General features: G+C 45.2%; 1 protein-coding gene across 4 annotated transcripts in view; it reads left to right on the forward strand.

The window, feature by feature from the left end:
- The window catches only part of RUNX2 (RUNX family transcription factor 2), a 298394-nt gene that overhangs the window by 143650 nt on the left and 137584 nt on the right, over positions 1 to 17160 (forward strand). For 2 of the 4 annotated variants that reach the window (XM_090030935.1, XM_090030927.1), the window contains one exon: positions 5193 to 5366. The exons of the other annotated variants lie outside the window; for them this stretch is intronic. In XM_090030935.1, coding sequence (XP_089887061.1) covers positions 5193 to 5366 — 174 coding nt within the window. The remainder of the gene's footprint in view (positions 1 to 5192; positions 5367 to 17160) is intronic. 4 annotated transcript variants of the gene reach the window in all.

Consider the following 17160-nt stretch of genomic DNA (forward strand, 5'->3'; position numbering starts at 1 on the left):
CCATGCTTAGCAGCAAGAAGCTGTGCCAGGACCTGGGAGCAGGAAGCTGCGCCGATGCACCGATGCTTCTCCCATCCCTTGCCGCCCCCACCTCTCCTCTCCCCACGGTTGTGGTGCAAGCACGGTTTTCAGCAGGAGGGGAGCCATGCCAGGGCCAGGCTATGGTGGGTGGCAAAGGGCAGGAAGAAGCTGGAGCAGCATGGAAGCAGCTTCCAGCTCCCCAGCCCTGGCGCAGATACCATCTGCTGGAAGCTATGCTTGCCCCACAGACGGGACACAGGAGCCTGGGAGAAGTGGTGGTGGCAGTGTGGGCACAGCTCCCAGTTGTTTGGCTGCAGCAGGGGCACAAGAAAAGCTCCCTCCCCCCCACTGCTGATATGCCGTGGAAGCCACTAAGGCCCACGTCAGATTGGAGCTGGGTTGTTCTGGTCCATGGCTTGAAAAGGTTGCTTTGTCCTGGCCTTAGGCATGAGATAAATGCTGATAAGTTCAGCGAAGATAGTGCCTCTGGGCATGCCCAGGAGCAGACCTCCAGGCACCTAATTGACTTTACTAGAGAAAGTTAGGCCCCAGGGTTGTTGCAGGTGCATACTGATGAAGAGCAGGAAGTCTGTGAATCTCATTCTCATACTTAGTACTCATATTCTGCTTAAATTGCACTAGAGGCACCTAAGTACTTTTTTTGGATGTGGTCTTTAGGGATCAAAGAGATTACCTGCCTTCCCAGCTGCCACCTATTAGCAAATAGGGATAGCGCTACTTGTATCCAGGAGACATTCACATAGGGAGCACACACTAAAGATGTAACATCCATCTAGAATTGAAACCTTAGCATGCTCTCTGTCCTGGAAGTGATGGGTTATTTTCTGGACGTACATCAACTGACACGTTTAAACAGTGTTCATAGTTATGCATGAATCCATAGTTTGGGTTTGTTTTATTGCCTTTACTTTGTCAGCAGTGTGCTGTGGTCCAATTTATGCAAATTACAGTTTGTTCCTACAGCTCATTCAGTGGGTTAAGTGCAGTGTAGTCTATTCTCAGATGTTTCTTATACAGGTTTGCAACTGGTCTAAAGGAGCTTTGAAGGGCCGATAAACTAGAATATTACTCTTTGTCATGTAAATGACATGTGAACAGTTTGTGGACAGAAGAAATTTTGGGGGCCAGGAGATAGGAATTCATGAATGGCAGTGTAGGCTCTGACTTGGCGTGCTTGTACTATATGGAAGCACTTCTTTCAGTTTGCGTCCAACCTGTTAATATTTTTGGATGCTCTCTTGATCTGATTCACAGCCCATTGAAGTTATTCATTGTAATCTGTCATGCTTCTGTCAGATATTATTGACTTCTCTGAGTTTTTGATCACAACCTTATTCAGTATCTCAGTAAAAAGGACTGGTTTTCTCAGTCTCCTCTCCTGTCAAAGACTTTCCCTGTGACAAATCTCCTTTGTTACCTGCATCTGAACTTGCTCTGTTTCTATTAAATTTTCTTTGAAATAGAGTTCCTAGAATTGAAAGTTGTATTCCCGTTGAGCTGTTTAATAGTATTATAATATTCCCAGTTTTATTTTCTCCTGCTTTTTATGCAGCTTCATATTGCTTTTATTGTCACTGCTGTATGTGGATCAGAGGTTTTCATTGAGTTGTCCACACTCATGGCCTGGGCTTTTTCCTGAAATAAATTATGCCTCACACATAAGACAGAGAAATATATCTTTTCTTAGCATGTTTCCTTGAGATCAGGAATTTCTCTGTCAACGAATGCATATATCACTGCCGAGATGAAAAGCAGCTTTTGTGCAATGAACTTCAACTATTGAGCATGTGTTTCATTATTACTACTGAAGCACTGCTGGGAAACTGTTTTTAGGGTGGGTCAGTGTATTCTGTCGCTCTTCTGGAGGTGGCAGGGGTGCTGTACAAATATCTATTGGGCCATCAGGTTATAAAAAGCACTTGGTTTCCTGGTTTGCAAGTGCTAATATAATGCTTTCAGGTCTTGCTCTCCAAGAAGCTGCCTGACTGCCTTTGACTTAGGTCTGTTTTTAAGAATCACAGCTCACCATACAAGTGTTACTGCAATGGAGGAGCCTACTTGGCCCTGGCTTTTTATTATAACAGAATGGTTACACAAGCTTGGGAAGAGGAAATTTAACATAACTTTTTTGGAAGACCTCACTGAGTAATTTGGCTTCTGTCTGGTGTCCACAGCCCCTATTCTATCATGACCCTAAAATGTAATTTTTTTAATGGGAGCTGAGGTGTGAGCTATGGCTTCTATCTGCCTTGCGGGGCCTTATCATTCCCTTCCAGGCCTGGGATTACCTCTACTCCCCCTCCATTTCATCCTAACTCTGGATTCTTCCTATTTCAATGGCACAGGAAGTTCTGTCTTCTTTTCCACTAGCAGACAATTGCTGGGCTTTGCCTTAGAGGCAACTGCATCTCAGCGACAGATTGTTTGATGTAAATAATTAACATATGTGGTTAAATATAACTTTTGTTATAACAAAGTGCTACACAAATGAATGAGGCATCATAAGTAAGATGGAGAGCATCAAGTACATACTTTTCTGGCTTTATCCAGGAGTGGTGATCAAAATCTAGGCCATCCAATTGAAGGCTTGCAGGCTGCATACAGGTCAGGGGCAGCTGGTCCAGGGGTCCTGCAGCTGCTTCTCTTATAGCCATGCAGTGCAGAGAAGCCCTGGCCATAGGCAAGTTCGCCAGCCCTGGCCTAAGTAATATCAGTTCATATTATTAACACACTCCACAGTTAAAGCTTGTGCATCAGTTTGTTAGTGAAGGGATTTGAGGTCCTGGAGGAGGAAGGGCACTATATAACCTTAGACTAGCACTTTTGTCTCAAAATTCAAAACAAAGGCCAATTTGGGAGTAGCTGCACTTTCATGTAAAGCCAGCTCTGGTACATAAGACAGTCGAACTCATTGGCCTTATTTTGAGCCCTTGGAAACTCATGAGGATGATTATTAGGAACAAATATGAAAAAAAAGGGATGGTGAAAAAGTCTATTGGGATTAAACACACTGAGGGAAAAACAAGCAAGAGCATGAGAAAAAAAGAGGGAGGCATAGGAAGAGAAAGTCTAAGGAAATAGGAAAAAAATGTGCTTAGATTTAGTAACGCTTAGCTTGTAAGCTAGGTGCTTTACATAGATTCAACAGATAATGTTAAATATAATCAATTTAGATCTTATTGTATTGAGCTGCCACTGCAACATTTCCATGAGCCTGGCAAGATATCATTCTCCCCTGATGTTCAACAGCACGGACTCTAACGAGTACCTCTTTATGCCCATTTAGGTTGGGGACATAGGGAGGGAAAGGTTCTAATATTTAGCATCTGTTTTCCTTTAACTAGGAAAAACCCCATTCCTGTGTGTCAAATCTTGGATCAAAAATTAGTTTCAAAGCTCCCCTTCATGGTTTGAAAGAGTTTTATACTGTTCAATTCCACCCAGTCTCCTTTCACACACCCCCTCCGAATATTTTTATTTATTTTTTGGATAGAAACATGATTTCTCTGAGTTTTGTTTTTGAATTGCCACTCTGGTACATGTCCTGAAAATAACTCGCCTACTTTCATAATGAGCTGTTAGGATGCTAATGAGATCAAGCGCACTGTACTTCGGGCACTCGGGCATTGTGATGACGGATGATGTAAACACACCTGCTTGTAGAAATGCAGGCCAGTCTGATGGTTACAGCGCAAGACAGGCAGTCCGAGGATCGAGGTTTTAGTTGCAGCTTTGCCAGAGCCCCATGATCACAGCCAAGTCTTTTATTCACTTCGTGCACCATTTTCCTCTTGGATTTCATAGATATTAGGGGCTGGAAGGGACCTTGTGAGATCATCGGATCCAGCCCCCCTGCCACAGGCAGGAAGCCAGCTGGCTTCAAGTCACCCCAGCAAGAGACCAAGTGATCTCGAGTGACCCCAGCAATTTCATGCATCAAATTGAGGAAATAAACCCTTTCTGTACTATATTCACAGGCTAAGTCAATTCAGCTGATGAGGTGCTCAGATGCTGAGGTGGAGATGAGGACCCTAGAAAGCCTTTAAAAAGGAATTAAACCTTAAAGGAGCAAAAAATAGAATAACAGAAGATGTGTAATTTCTGTATTGTGATCATAAGATCTTACCAGCGTAATAGCACTGGTAACAGCGTCTCAGCTTGGGCACCGTTCTGTTGTGATGAGTGCTGTTTAACATCTAACAACTGCGCACCAGTAAAGATCGTCCTCAGTTAATGCATGTGACATCATGCTACTGAGCTAACAGAAGGTGGTAGAGAGTAAGGACGAGATATGGCCTTTTAAGCAAAAGGAAATAGGGGACCCAGCAGCTTTGGTATTTTTTCCTTACTACACCATTCTTTGTTCTTCTCGCAGGAGAATGGCTGTGCATTTCTGTTTCCCAAAAATCTCCCATGTTACAGAATAATGAAAGAAGCAAAGACGGGTCATAGCAAATTGTAGCAGAGTAAACAAGAATAAAGGAAACACATATTACTTGGCTGTCCAGAAATCTCCGTAATTAATAGAACTATTATTTGCATAATTTGTCCACTCACACACACGTATGCAAAAGATTGCCACTTTATCTATTCCAATATAGTTAAATCCCCCCCTCATCCCACCACCCTAAAAAAAAACAAACCTCAGCCTCACGTGGATGTTATATAAAATAGTTTTTTCTGCTAAAGTTTATTCCGAGTCAAGATGTGACACTTTTTACACTTATACACATCACACAGCTGTATCTGTACCAGGGATTCCCCCCATGTAATCATATCAGAAAAGGACTCAGTAAAACTTTTAAATACAGACTAGCCATCGGGCACACAACTCACACGGTGGCATCCTCACTCAGCTTGTTTAAATAGTCAGAATAGCACTGAAGTCAATGGAGCTCTGACTTTTTAGACCGACCGAGGATGGGCCCCACAGTTTGTAACACTCAGGTGCCCCAGGCAGGGTCTGACAGTACAGGATCCTGTGCTCTCTGTCCCCAGCAACTCGCTTTCACCACCTCTGGTTTCAGTCAAGAGTCCATGACCAGTTACTAGGTCCTTGCAAAAAAGGGTTTTTGGGGGCGGGCTTTTTGGTATAGTAAATTGTTCGATCATGTTAATAATGCTTTTATTTTATGATTTGCTGTTTCCAGGGCACAGACAGAAGCTTGATGACTCTAAACCTAGTTTGTTCTCTGAACGCCTCAGTGATTTAGGGCGCATTCCTCATCCCAGTATGAGAGTAGGGGTCCCGACTCAGAGCCCACGGCCCTCTCTGAACTCTGCACCAAGTCCTTTTAATCCACAAGGACAGAGTCAGATTACAGGTAAGAGACAGACTCATAGGTTTAATTTGCACAGGTGGTGATAGCAATGGGTTATGGATATTTTTGTCGCAACTTAGATAAACGAGGCCATTACAGAGTAAGTGATACACACCTATCAAACCTAGCTGGGGAGCGGATTGTTTGGTAGCGTTTGAATCTGAAAAATGTTTTTCTTTCCTTATTTTTTTTAAAGCCTAAAAGAGAAAAATCCAGCAAAACTGGGCAGTGATCTGATGAAACTGCAATTGCAGTTGCTCTGAATATACTCCCATGTGGAGTAATGGCAATCCATAGAGATAGTCTACTTGAGAACATGTTTATGGAACAGGGTTTTTAATTCACTCATAGGGAAAATGGCTACCATTATAATGTCAGTATAAGGAGAAAAATACAACCTTTTCATACTGTGCTTTCCATTTAGCACTGGTGTTTATCATTGTCACGATGAACAAACTGGATTAAGTGGTAATTACCCAGGGCTGCTAATGAGGGCTGTATGCACCAGTTATGACTGTGTGCCGAGGGACAGGATTTCACTGTGGTGAGAAAGACAACATACAATGCTGTGTGCAACAAATTATGAAACTGCAATGGGATTTTAGCTACAGCTGGGCCAGAGGTTTGTGACAAAACCCCACGGTCTACAAATGCACTGGCCTCCCTATTTTGTAACTTGTAACTTCAGTGAAAGGCTTCGTTAGGTCCTCTGAGATCTTTTGAGGCAGCCTGTGCCTAATTTTGGCTCTGATTTCTGCAAGTCTATATCTGTCAGATAGAGATATGCCAAGATGCGATCAATCCTTGAACAACCTAATAGCAGTACCAGAAACCCTTAATAAGTGGAGGTATATAAGCAAGATTGTAGTGTACCTCATATGGTGTGCTTTGCTTGCCAAGGCTGCTTTTATCACATAAATATAAAACACAGTTTCATAGTTTCATAGTTAGTAGGGTCGGAAGGGACCTGAGCAGATCATCAACTCTGACCCCCTGCCATGGCAGGAAAGAGTACTGGGGTCAAATGACCCCGGCAAGGTGACTGTTTACCCTCGTCTTAAAGTCCCCCAGGGTAGGAGCCAGCACCACTTCTCTTGGAAGTTGGTTCCAGATCCTAGCCGCCCTGACCATGAAGTCACGCCTCCTGATGTCTAGTCTGAATCTACCCTCTGCCCGCTTGTGACTGTTATTCCTGGTCACTCCTGGCAGTGCTCAGGGGAACAGGGACTCTCCCAGTGCCTGCTGATCCCCCCTGACTAGTTTATAACAGGCCACTAGATCCCCCTCAGCCTTCTCTTGTGGAGGCTGAACAGGTTCAGGTCCCGTAGCCTCTCCTCGTAGGGCCTGCCCTGTTGTCCCCTGATCATGCGAGTGGCCTCCTCTGGACCCTCTCCATGTTGTCCACATCCCTCCTGAAGTGCGGCGCCCAGAACTGGACACAATACTCCAGCTGCAGCCTGACCAGTGCCGCATAGAGGGGGAGGATCACCTCCCTGGACCTGCTCGAGATGCATCTATGGATGCATGACAAGGTGTGGTTGGCCTTCCTGACTGCCTCCCCACACTGCCCATGTTCATCTTGGCATCAATGATGACCCCAAGATCCTTTTCTGCCTCTGCACTGCTGAGAAGGGAGTTCCCCAACCTGTAGGTATGGTGCCGGTTGTTCCTCCCGAGGTGCATCACCTTGCACTTGTCTGTGTTGAATCCCATCCTATTCTCATCTGCCCACCCTTGTAACCTGTCTAGGTCTGATTGTAGGCTATTCCTCCCTTCTAGCATGCCCACATCCCCCCACATCTTAGTGTCATCTGCGAATTTGAACTGGGTGCTTTTTACCCCCTTGTCTAAGTCACTGATGAAGATGTTGAACGGTGCGGGCCTGAGAACCGAGCCCTGGGGGATCCCACTGCCCACATCCCTCCAGGTCGAAAATGACCCGTCCACCACCACTCTCTGGGCGCGGCTCTCCAGCCAGTTGGTGACCCAATTGACTGTGTGGGTATCGACACCACAGTCCCCCAGTTTTTTAATGAGAACGGGGTGAGAGAGACAGTGTTGAAGGCCTTCCTAATGTCTAGGAAGACTACGTCCACTCCTCCCCCTTTATCCAAGGATTTGGTGACCTGGTTGTAGAAGGCCACCAGGTCGGTCTGACAGGACCTGCCTCTAATGAACCCGTGTTGGTTGCCCCTAAACATAATCTCCCCTGCTGGCCCCTCATGGATATGTGCCACGATAATTCGCTCAAAAAGCTTCCCCAGGATCAAGGTAAGACTAACTGGCCAATATTTCCCGGGTCCTGCTTCCTCCCTTTTTTGAAGATGGGAACCACACTGGCCCTCTTCCAGTCCTCTGGCACCACACCAGAGCCCCACGAGTGCTTGTACAGCCATGCCAGGGGTCCCGCCATGACCTCTGCCAATTCCCTCAGCACTCGAGGGTGGAGATCGTCTGGACCCACTGATTTATATACATCCAGTCCCTCCAGACGTTCCCTGACTAGAGCCTCACTGACCCTGGGCCTGGGTGCGCCTCCCCCGGGGTCTAAGGGGGGCCTAGTGTGGGGGGGCTGATCCAGTCCCTGCTCAGGAAAATGGAGGCAAAGAAGTTGTTGAATAGGTTAGCTTTGTCATCTGGTGTGACTGAGCTAGTGGTATCCACACTACATGTGCTTTGCCAGTTCAGTGTACTGGTTTTCCTATACCGGTAAAGCACTCCTAGTGTAGATGTCACCTTTGAGTCAGTCTGGAAAGATTTATGGTTTCATGTTTCAAGTGGTTTTGACATGATACCAGCTGAAACTCAGCGGTTTTGACAAAGTGTTGTGGCTTTTATTTAAAAGAAAAAAAAAAAAGTTCAACCAGTTTATTGATTTGCAGTAAGGCAGAGAATTAAGTGGGTTTGTCTGAACCCAAAACTCAAGCGAAACCTCGCAAAGATTGAAACGAAAAATTCCTCTTGTGAACCTTTATGAACAGGAGCTGCCAAATTTCTCACAGGTCTAGAACAGCAGTTTGAACGGCTATAAAATACATTTATAAATATCAGGGGTCTTGACTTCTAGCAATATCTCAGAACTGGCTCATTTACCAGGCTTATTTGGGCATATGAGATCTGGATTGACTTTCTATCATCCTAAAGGTAAGAATTGGCAAAACAAAGTCCATGGGTTTCAGTGTACCATTGTGTCTTATGGTAACCGAGGACATGACACAGTTCCCACTAAAATGTCTGACTATATATTCCCATTTCAGTGGGGGCAGGAAAACCCCAAACCCGCCTCCATAGTTTACCCATTGTGCAACCCTATCCTTACGGAGCAGGGTGGAATTTTTCCTGACCCCATCTGGTGATCAGCTTATGCCCTGAAGCAGGAGGACTGAGAGCCCCTTATAATTTTCATCCTAGCTAAGTGTAACTTCATATCCCGTTCTCGTTCACGTAAATGCCTCCTGTAAATGTGCTGCTGGGTTTGATTAATAATGTAGTTCTTTTCCTCGTTATGAATCAGCAGCAGCTCTTACAGATCCTGGAGGTGAATTTTTTAGGTAAGGTTTAAAATAAGCTTGACTGCAAAGAAGGTGTTGGCGTTTGCTACCCACTCTGCCGAGCCAAAGAGTTAGTAGTTAAAACCTAGGACAATTATGCCACAAGAGGCTCGATCTAGACAAGAGAGAGCTGGTGCTGGTAGGGCAGAAGGAAATAACCTGGACAGGAGGATGAATGGACTTCTCCTTCTAATCGTGGAGTGTACTTTTTCCTTGCCAGTGGTGGGAATCTTTAGACATCCTGACTTCCGAATCCCAGCTAGCAGTGACAACTCCTACTAGTGAGTTAAGTTTGCAGATAGTTAAGATACACACTCCATTTACACAGACCCTGCCGTAGTCTTCCACACCTTTGTCTCCTCCTGGGTGCACTCAGCTCTTGAAGACCACTTGCTAGCTTTCTAACCTCCCCTTTAATGGAATGGTTAGCATGAACATATTATATTTGCAGTTGTTCTGTTTATGGCATTGGTTTTGGCATCTGGCTTCGGGTACTACTCAAGTCAGTAATTCTTAATAGGTAAACTACTGTGGGGCAGATCATACTCTATGTATTAGGCACCTAAGTGGGCTTAGGTGTCTTAATGAGATCCTATCCACCTTGCTCAAGCCCATGAGAACCTGATAATACAAATGTTGGGTGGGGGGAGGGTAGAGGGTGGAGAGGGTGTCTTCACCCTCACTATTTTGTGTTTTTGTGCCTTCATTTTAAGGCTTAGTTGACAGCATGTTGCAACAAAAATAGATGCATTAGTGGATTTTAGGGACTGGAACAGGGTAGAATAAGATTGCACTTAGGTGCGTAAATCCACTTAGGTGCCTAATAAGCAGAATAAGATCCGGCTCTCCTTGCTTCAGAAGAGTTGGCTCCTTCCACCAGGACAATTGTGGTATGTGCGCTGGCAGTCCCGCTGTGTTGTTTCGGGGATGTCAAGTCTGTTGTTGTACAAATCAGGCCAGAGAGAGACAAGGTCTATGCTTCAGGGAGCAGTGCAAAGCATCTCTTTGATCAGTCATTTGCTTAACCATAGCAAATGACTGAGTTTATGCCACTCTGGTTTAGTTATAAGGGAAGAAGCTATATATGCTACCCACTTCAGCCAGCTAATTTAATGGGATGCTGTACTTGTTTCAAGTAACCTCTCCAGATGCTGTAATATGTGCCCACAAGTCTATCAATAATAACTCTCCACTGATCTCTTGACATGGGCATTTCAGCTGATAGGGCATGGGTATATAGTTCAAGAACTGACCCTTGTACAAAATCAAAGGGTTTTATTACATTTGATTGAATTAACAAGGAACTGCTTTGGAAATCCCTTATTTTAGTGACTTTGAACTCAGTAACAAAGCCAACCCCCCCCCCCCCAACCCTCAACGGTTTTTGTTCCTAATAACCATAGCGGTAAACAACTGTTTCTCTGCAACATGTTATTATATAATAATTGTTTTATTACCAGGAAGAACATAATTAAGCTGCTTTTGTTTCATTCCAATTGAGGTTTTGCATAATTATTCCATGATTAAACATAAATTGTATTTAAAACCTGGCTGACTCCCATCTGAGTATTAAGAACTAAGCAGATGCCTTTACATGGTTGCTGGTTCATTTTCTGATTTCTTCTCTTTTTCCAAGGTGATGTTTATTTTCCTGTAGTACCTGAATGCAATTTGCAAAAAATTACCCCACGATTCCAAACCTGCCATAGGATCAGACTGTTGCAGTGCAAGGCATGGCTTAGCACCAAGTGGCCCTCATTCAACATGGCATTTTAACTAGCATTCTGCAAAAGCAACGTTGAAGGGTCATTAAAAAACAAATCATCCAATAAGCAGATACCTTTGCTGAAGTAGTCCAGATCCAATTTGAGCCCTGCGTATTGCTCATAAATCAAGACTCCTGTCTCCTCACATTTGGATGCTGGTATATTTGCGATGTCTTTTTTTCATTTTTTATGGAACTTAAATAACTTGCCGGCATATCATATTACCCTCCCATTCAGACAGCAAACTGCTGCATCAATTCTTAAACATGAAACAAGGAAAATTGTTGTTTTTCTAAAATACAACCAGTGAGAATTAGCTTCTATCAGGCGGGAAAAGCCACGGCGTAATGGCAAGAATGCGGTCAGTATGAGCAGTGGAGTCTCAGCTGCAGAGCTGTAGAAACTGTGAAGTGGGAGTTAAGTGAGGTTTCATGCTCCATCACCGCTGTGGCACCATCTGATCTATAGGCAATCTGTGACTTTAGTAACTGAAATAACACGACTCAAAGGTTATGTGAAACATGCTTTTTTTTCTTTCTTTTTTTTCTTTTTTTTTTTCTCACTTCAGCAGCATTTAACTTCCATTTTTCAGACTGGGCAAAGATTGAGCAGTCTCTCTCATTAACTCATAATATTTAGGGTTGCAGCAGCCACAGTTAATGCATTTAGGGCTGGATTCTACAGCCCGACTTGGATTGAGGTCAGCAGAAGACCAAGAAGGGCTCTTAGATGGCAAAGAGAGTGACATGATAATTTTGGCCAGAGAGGAAAATCCATCCCTCTTCAGACGGCAAGCACAAAGCTTGCAAACCAGGGACGTTTTCCCCTAATTCCTACTTTGAGCCTTTAGATACTGATACGCTGCATGCCACTTATCTGCACAGAGGTGAATGCCACCTAGAAGGAGAAGACCCTTTTCTGGGCACAATGCTGTCGTACGGCAGGAAGAGGATGGTGTGAAGCAGCTTGCCTTACCCACAAAATCTGCGCAAAGGCCTTGTTTAGGATGTTGCTTCTGTTAGTCCCTTAAGAATGCCACTTTACCATCACTTATTATCATTTGCTCATATAGAAGATTACTATACTGCTTAAACCCAATGTGGAGATACCCCCCACACTGGGCTGGATTTTACTTTTAATGAGAGGTGGCCCAAAACACAGCCCAGGGTGTTTTGCCCAGCAGGATGTGGCTGCCTTCTAGATGCGGCTCAAACTACAGATGCCAGCAGGTCTGGCTGTGGACCTGGGATTTCTACCAGAGGCTTACTCTGCGTTGAGAACAAGGGTAGCTGTAATCAGCTTTATCTCATGCAAATTAATTGCATCCTTCAGGCAACTGGCAAGTAGCCATAAAAAGCCTGTATTGGGTAAGAGTTGTCTCTCTCCCCTTCAAGTATCCTTTTCTTTTCTCATTTTACAGTGTTTGGCCTTCTAGCTAGAGGGGGTGCTTACTTGTTTCTTTCCCTAGAAATGTCACTGTGGGATGGGGTGGAGGGGATGATTTCGGTCAGTTCTGGAAGCCAAAATCTGCCTTCATTTTATCAGGGTATAACTCCTCTGGATTTGTCTTCAGCGGAGTTCTCGGTGAATGATGCCGGACACCCAGATTTTGAAAAAGCGTAGGCAAAACTCACAGAGCTGAGTTTTCTACAGCGGTTGTCCATTTCCTTATGCTGAAAGCAGTCTTGGCTTTGCTCAAATCATAATTGAAGATATCTTACTTTAAATATTTACCAAAGATAGGTCCAGACAGCTCATTTGTCAGCATCGGCAGTAGCACTAACAGAGTCAGCAGCGACACGGCCGTGGTCCCAGGGCTCAGCGGGGTTCAAGCGAGAGCGTTTTTGTTAAGTGCATGCGTGCATGTGCTCGGTGAAGCTTTCAGACTGCAGAGCAAGGGCTCGGCGAGCCTGTGTGCCTGGCGAGCGTGGTCTCCGGTGCTCGCTCAGCTCGGGGAATGGGAAATTGATCTCTTTCCACTGTAGTTCTCTGTATGTGTCATTGCGTAGTGCCAAAGCAATGGAAAAGGCTGCTCAGCGGAGCTTTGCAGGGTCTGTTTCTCCTCTCATTTGCACTGCTGTCAATCTGGGCATTTCCTTGGGGGTCAGAGGATTTTCACCACGGTAGAGCGAGTGAATTGACAGGGAAACTGGAACGCTGGCTTCTAATTTCGTAAAGTCCGTCCAGCATTTGGCTAATTTTGTAAACAGCCTTCTTTTTTCCAGGAATCCACTGAGATGCACACAAAAGGCTGCAGGAGACAAGTGTCAAAGAATGTGTAAATTTACCAGCAGTAACTACGAATGTGGGAATAAAGTACTAGGGACAAAATAATATGCAAGATTTGATATTTCCTGCTATGTAGACGTTTACCTGGCAGTGCAAACAGGAAGGAGCTGTTTATGTATTAGTTTAGACCTCACCCATGCTGACTTGTTTCAGCCGATCTGTGCATTATGTATAGCAGCGTATGCCCTGTTGCAAATGACTGTTATGAAAGAAGCACTTTTCTTCACACCCACGCAGGCATAACAAAAAATGTTTACAAAAGGAGGACTGCTATTAGTAATCCCTGCAAATTCTCAAGTACAGAAAAACGGGACTTGACTCCATGCTTTATTCACCTCGCTGCTGGCCTTTTTTTAGGGTCTATCTCATTGTTGCCTTTGGGGCGGGTGGGTAGGTCATTCCTCCCCTTGCAGCTGTTCAATGAGCTTTTTAAGTTGGTTTTTTTTTTTCAGGCAATGGCAGGCTCCCTCTGGTTCAAACCTCTGGGATTTTTCATATGTTGTAGGCTTTTAACAATTGGAAAGACTTGCTGGGCCTGCCAGAGCTCCTTTCCATGACAATGCAAAGCTTCTGGCCTGCAGAAGATAGAAACTGCTTGATCACGAGTGACTCCCGTACGGCCCCCCTCCTCCCCACCGTCCCCCTTCAGAGCTAACGAGAGAATTTGCTTCTCAAGCAGGGCAGGGGAAAGGGCACCACTAATTGGCTTGAAGGTCATTGCATTTGCTTTGTTTGCACGTATTAAACACCTCCACTATCCAGGCTAAGTGGGCACTTGGCACACAACTAGGAAATAGTAACCTTCTCAAAAATTTCCCCTAATTACCTTGAAGGCCCTAGGCTGAACTTTGCCACATGGTTCCAGACAAGGTTGCACTTGGACCAGGCGTGTCTGGAGTAGGAGGCAGCGGGAGAACTAAGGCAGGGTGACTGGGGCAACCATCCCAGAAGCTGACTTTTTGGGGGGGAAGGGGTGAATAAAACAGCTGCTGTCAGCAGCTGCCCAATTGCAATTGAAATCATGCTGGCATCACAGTGGCAACTAGACGTTGCCAACGCCCCAGTGCCTGGCCGCTTCGTTACACAGCTGGTAGCAGCAACTCTATCAGCACTTCAGATGGGGCTGAATCTAACTCTGATAACTGGCTTGGTTACTAGAAACCTCAGATGAACATCATCCTTCCTGGCTTCTAAGGGTGAAAACAGGCATTGGGTTTATCCCAGGTTGGATTGGTGAGAAATGTGACTCATCAGTCAGTATAGATAGGCAGCACTCCCTTCCTCCTCCACCCGCCCCCCAGCCGGCACACACGAAATACCCACAGCTACCAGTGAAGAGGAGTTTGTCTGAAGGTTTCTGCTCAGGGACCTTGTGAACTAGCTGCTTCCATTTCCTGCTTGCTGGCAGGCCAAACGCCATGTATGAAGTCAAGCTGCCACAGGGAGATTCTCCTCCCCGCCCGCAGTTAGGGCGAGGGGACCTCATTACTCTGCACTATTGTGGATCGCTGCTTTCCTCCCTGGTAGTGCCTCAGAGTTGCAATACTGACTTCTTATATCAGCGGTGCCCGGGCTTTGGTTTTGTTTTGCTTTCATTGCTTGCTTACCGATGGTGAGGACAGGATTTGGACAAAAATGCATTTTAGGTGCTATAAAGTGGGGGAAGCAGCCGCTGAGGGGTGCGAGGCTGTTATAAATCTACACGTGCACCTCTGCAGTAGCCTGCACGAGCCACACACGTGAGCCCCACTGCTTTGAACCTGGATGAAGCAGGGTTAACACTGGAGTGGTGTCTGCGCCGGTTCGTACTTGGATTTCCCGTGCAGCTTTAGAAATGAGTTTGAGTGTTGCTACATTTACGCTGCTAGGGAATCATGCAGCCAGGATAATTAGATGTATCCTTTGATAGCAGTACAGCTGTTATGTCTCTCTATACCAGGGTGCTCAACCCCACCCACAGGCCAGATCTGGCTCCCCACAGGTGGGGCACCCCACAGGTCCTAAAATTTGGTGGCAGGGGAGCAGCTGGGAACCCTGCAAGCCGAATCGCGTGGCCCTGTGTCTGGCCCACAGAGCAGCGCAGGGCCCAGTCCTGGCATGGGGTGCCAGGGCTTCATCCCAGCACAAAGGACCCAGTGTGGCTTATGGACTGGCCCTGCAACACTCATCTGGCCCCTGGGCCCAAAAGATTGAGCACCGTTGCTCTGTACCCTCAGCCTTCATTTTTCTACAGAGCTCAAGCTGAGGTCTCTTTTTCAAAGAGAGAAACCCAAACTAGGCTAGGGTCCTGTTGCACTAGAAACATCTAGGAGGAGACAGTCCCAGCCCCAAAGGACTTATGAACTAAATAGGTGATGCAAAGAGATGGGGAAACACACAATGATTATCCTCATGATATAGCTGGGGTATCGAGGCACAAAGAGGGTGAGTGACTGGCCCAGGGTCACACAGGAAGTCTGTAGCAGAGCCAGGCATTGACTACTGCCTTCCTGAGTCCCAGTGACTTACAGTGCCACCTCTTTCTTTTGCTATCTTATGCTGTGTATTTAAAACTCCTGTTACTGTCATGATCTTGCGCCAGTCGAGTGTAAAAAGTAGGATCCTGTTGACATGACCCAGAAGTCTTTGTTTTTATTTTAAGTTGGGGTGAGCCAACGAGGCTGCGTTATATGTAGGCTTAGGCTAGATTTCAGGGTCCAAGGCCAAAGAAGCACTAAGGTTCAAGATACCACGTTGCCAAAATACCACAAAAGTCTGGCTTCCACCATTTCATGTGGCAAACATCCCATGACAGCAATTATACTCACGAGCTTCTCACATCTTGGACCGAATCCTATAAGAACAGCCATTCTTCTGATATTTTTTCTGCATTTAAACTGCAACTGAGGCCCCTTCCAGTATTGGAGCTGACCTCGAATCAAAACCATAAAGGAGGGCTGGGTTAGATCCAGTTTGGGACTGACAATCTAGAGTTTGACAGAGTCGGGATCTGCGGGTCTGCTCTTGACCCTTCATTGCTGTTAAGTTTGTTTTCCCAGCACACCTCTGCTTTTCCAGTTGCAGATTGCTTAACATAGACTGAATCATGAATAGCCGTACTACCGTGAAGCAGAGAAACATGTTGATATCAGATACAACAACGAGAGTCAGTCGGATTTGAAGCCATGCCAACCTATACAACCCATACCTTGAAATTGTTAAGACAAAAGTCGTTCATTACATTTAATGATCAAGTGTCCTTCAGATTTCTAAGGAGCTTTTATGTTAACCATTTATATTACTCAACTGTAATATAAACAGCAAACTCAGGGAAAATCCTTTTAAAATTAAATTGGACAGGATTTTTTTTATCTATATAGTTATTTTGCTTCAAGGAAGTATCTGCTTTCCAGACATCTCTTCAAACAAATCATGTCTGAACAGAAAAAATAAACAAGGAATAGCTGAAGCTACAAGGTTTTTCTGTGTGGAAGAGCAGAGTGGGAGGTTTTTTGGGGGGTTTTTTGTAAGAAGATGAATTTCCTGAAAAAGGGGGCTTTACTTCTGCCATGCAGCTATTGCATTTCCATTGACAAGGCATAACCTTAGCTCAGTGTCTTGAGTGTAGTAGCTTCTTGAGTCAAACTGGAGCTGATTTGCTACCTTGGAAATGGTGGAGAAAATTTAGAAATTAGAAAGGAATTTGGACATTAGAAGACACGACTTCACAGTCAGGGCGGCTAGGGTCTGGAACCAACTTCCAAGGGAAGTCGTGCTGGCTCCTACCCTGGGGGTCTTTAAAAGGAGGCTTGATAACTACCTAGCTGGGGTCATATGAGCCCAGTATTTTCTCCTGCCCAGGGCAGGGGGTCAGACTAGATGATCTACTTAGGTCCCTTCCGACTCTACATCTATGAATCTATGAAAGATGGGTTCCCAAGTGTACAAGTAAATTCAGAGGCAATGCTATATGCAGTATTCCTGTACATCATGCAGATCCCAACAGAAACTCTTCTGGTTAGGAAACGCTTTCGGGTTTTTCACCAAGATAAAGAGAGAGAATATTTATGATGAATTCCTGTTTCCAGTGGTGATTCAACAGATGATAGCTAAAAATGAAAGTTGCAAATCGTAACGATAAGAAAATGAAACTCCCCTTCCTCTTCTGTCATCCAGTGCAGTCACCAAAAGGTCATAGCAAGGATAACCTAC

Source organism: Crocodylus siamensis, chromosome 1 (assembly GCF_052110815.1).
Source record: "Crocodylus siamensis isolate JL-2025a chromosome 1, ASM5211081v1, whole genome shotgun sequence".
In the NCBI taxonomy this organism is placed as follows: domain Eukaryota; kingdom Metazoa; phylum Chordata; order Crocodylia; family Crocodylidae; genus Crocodylus; species Crocodylus siamensis.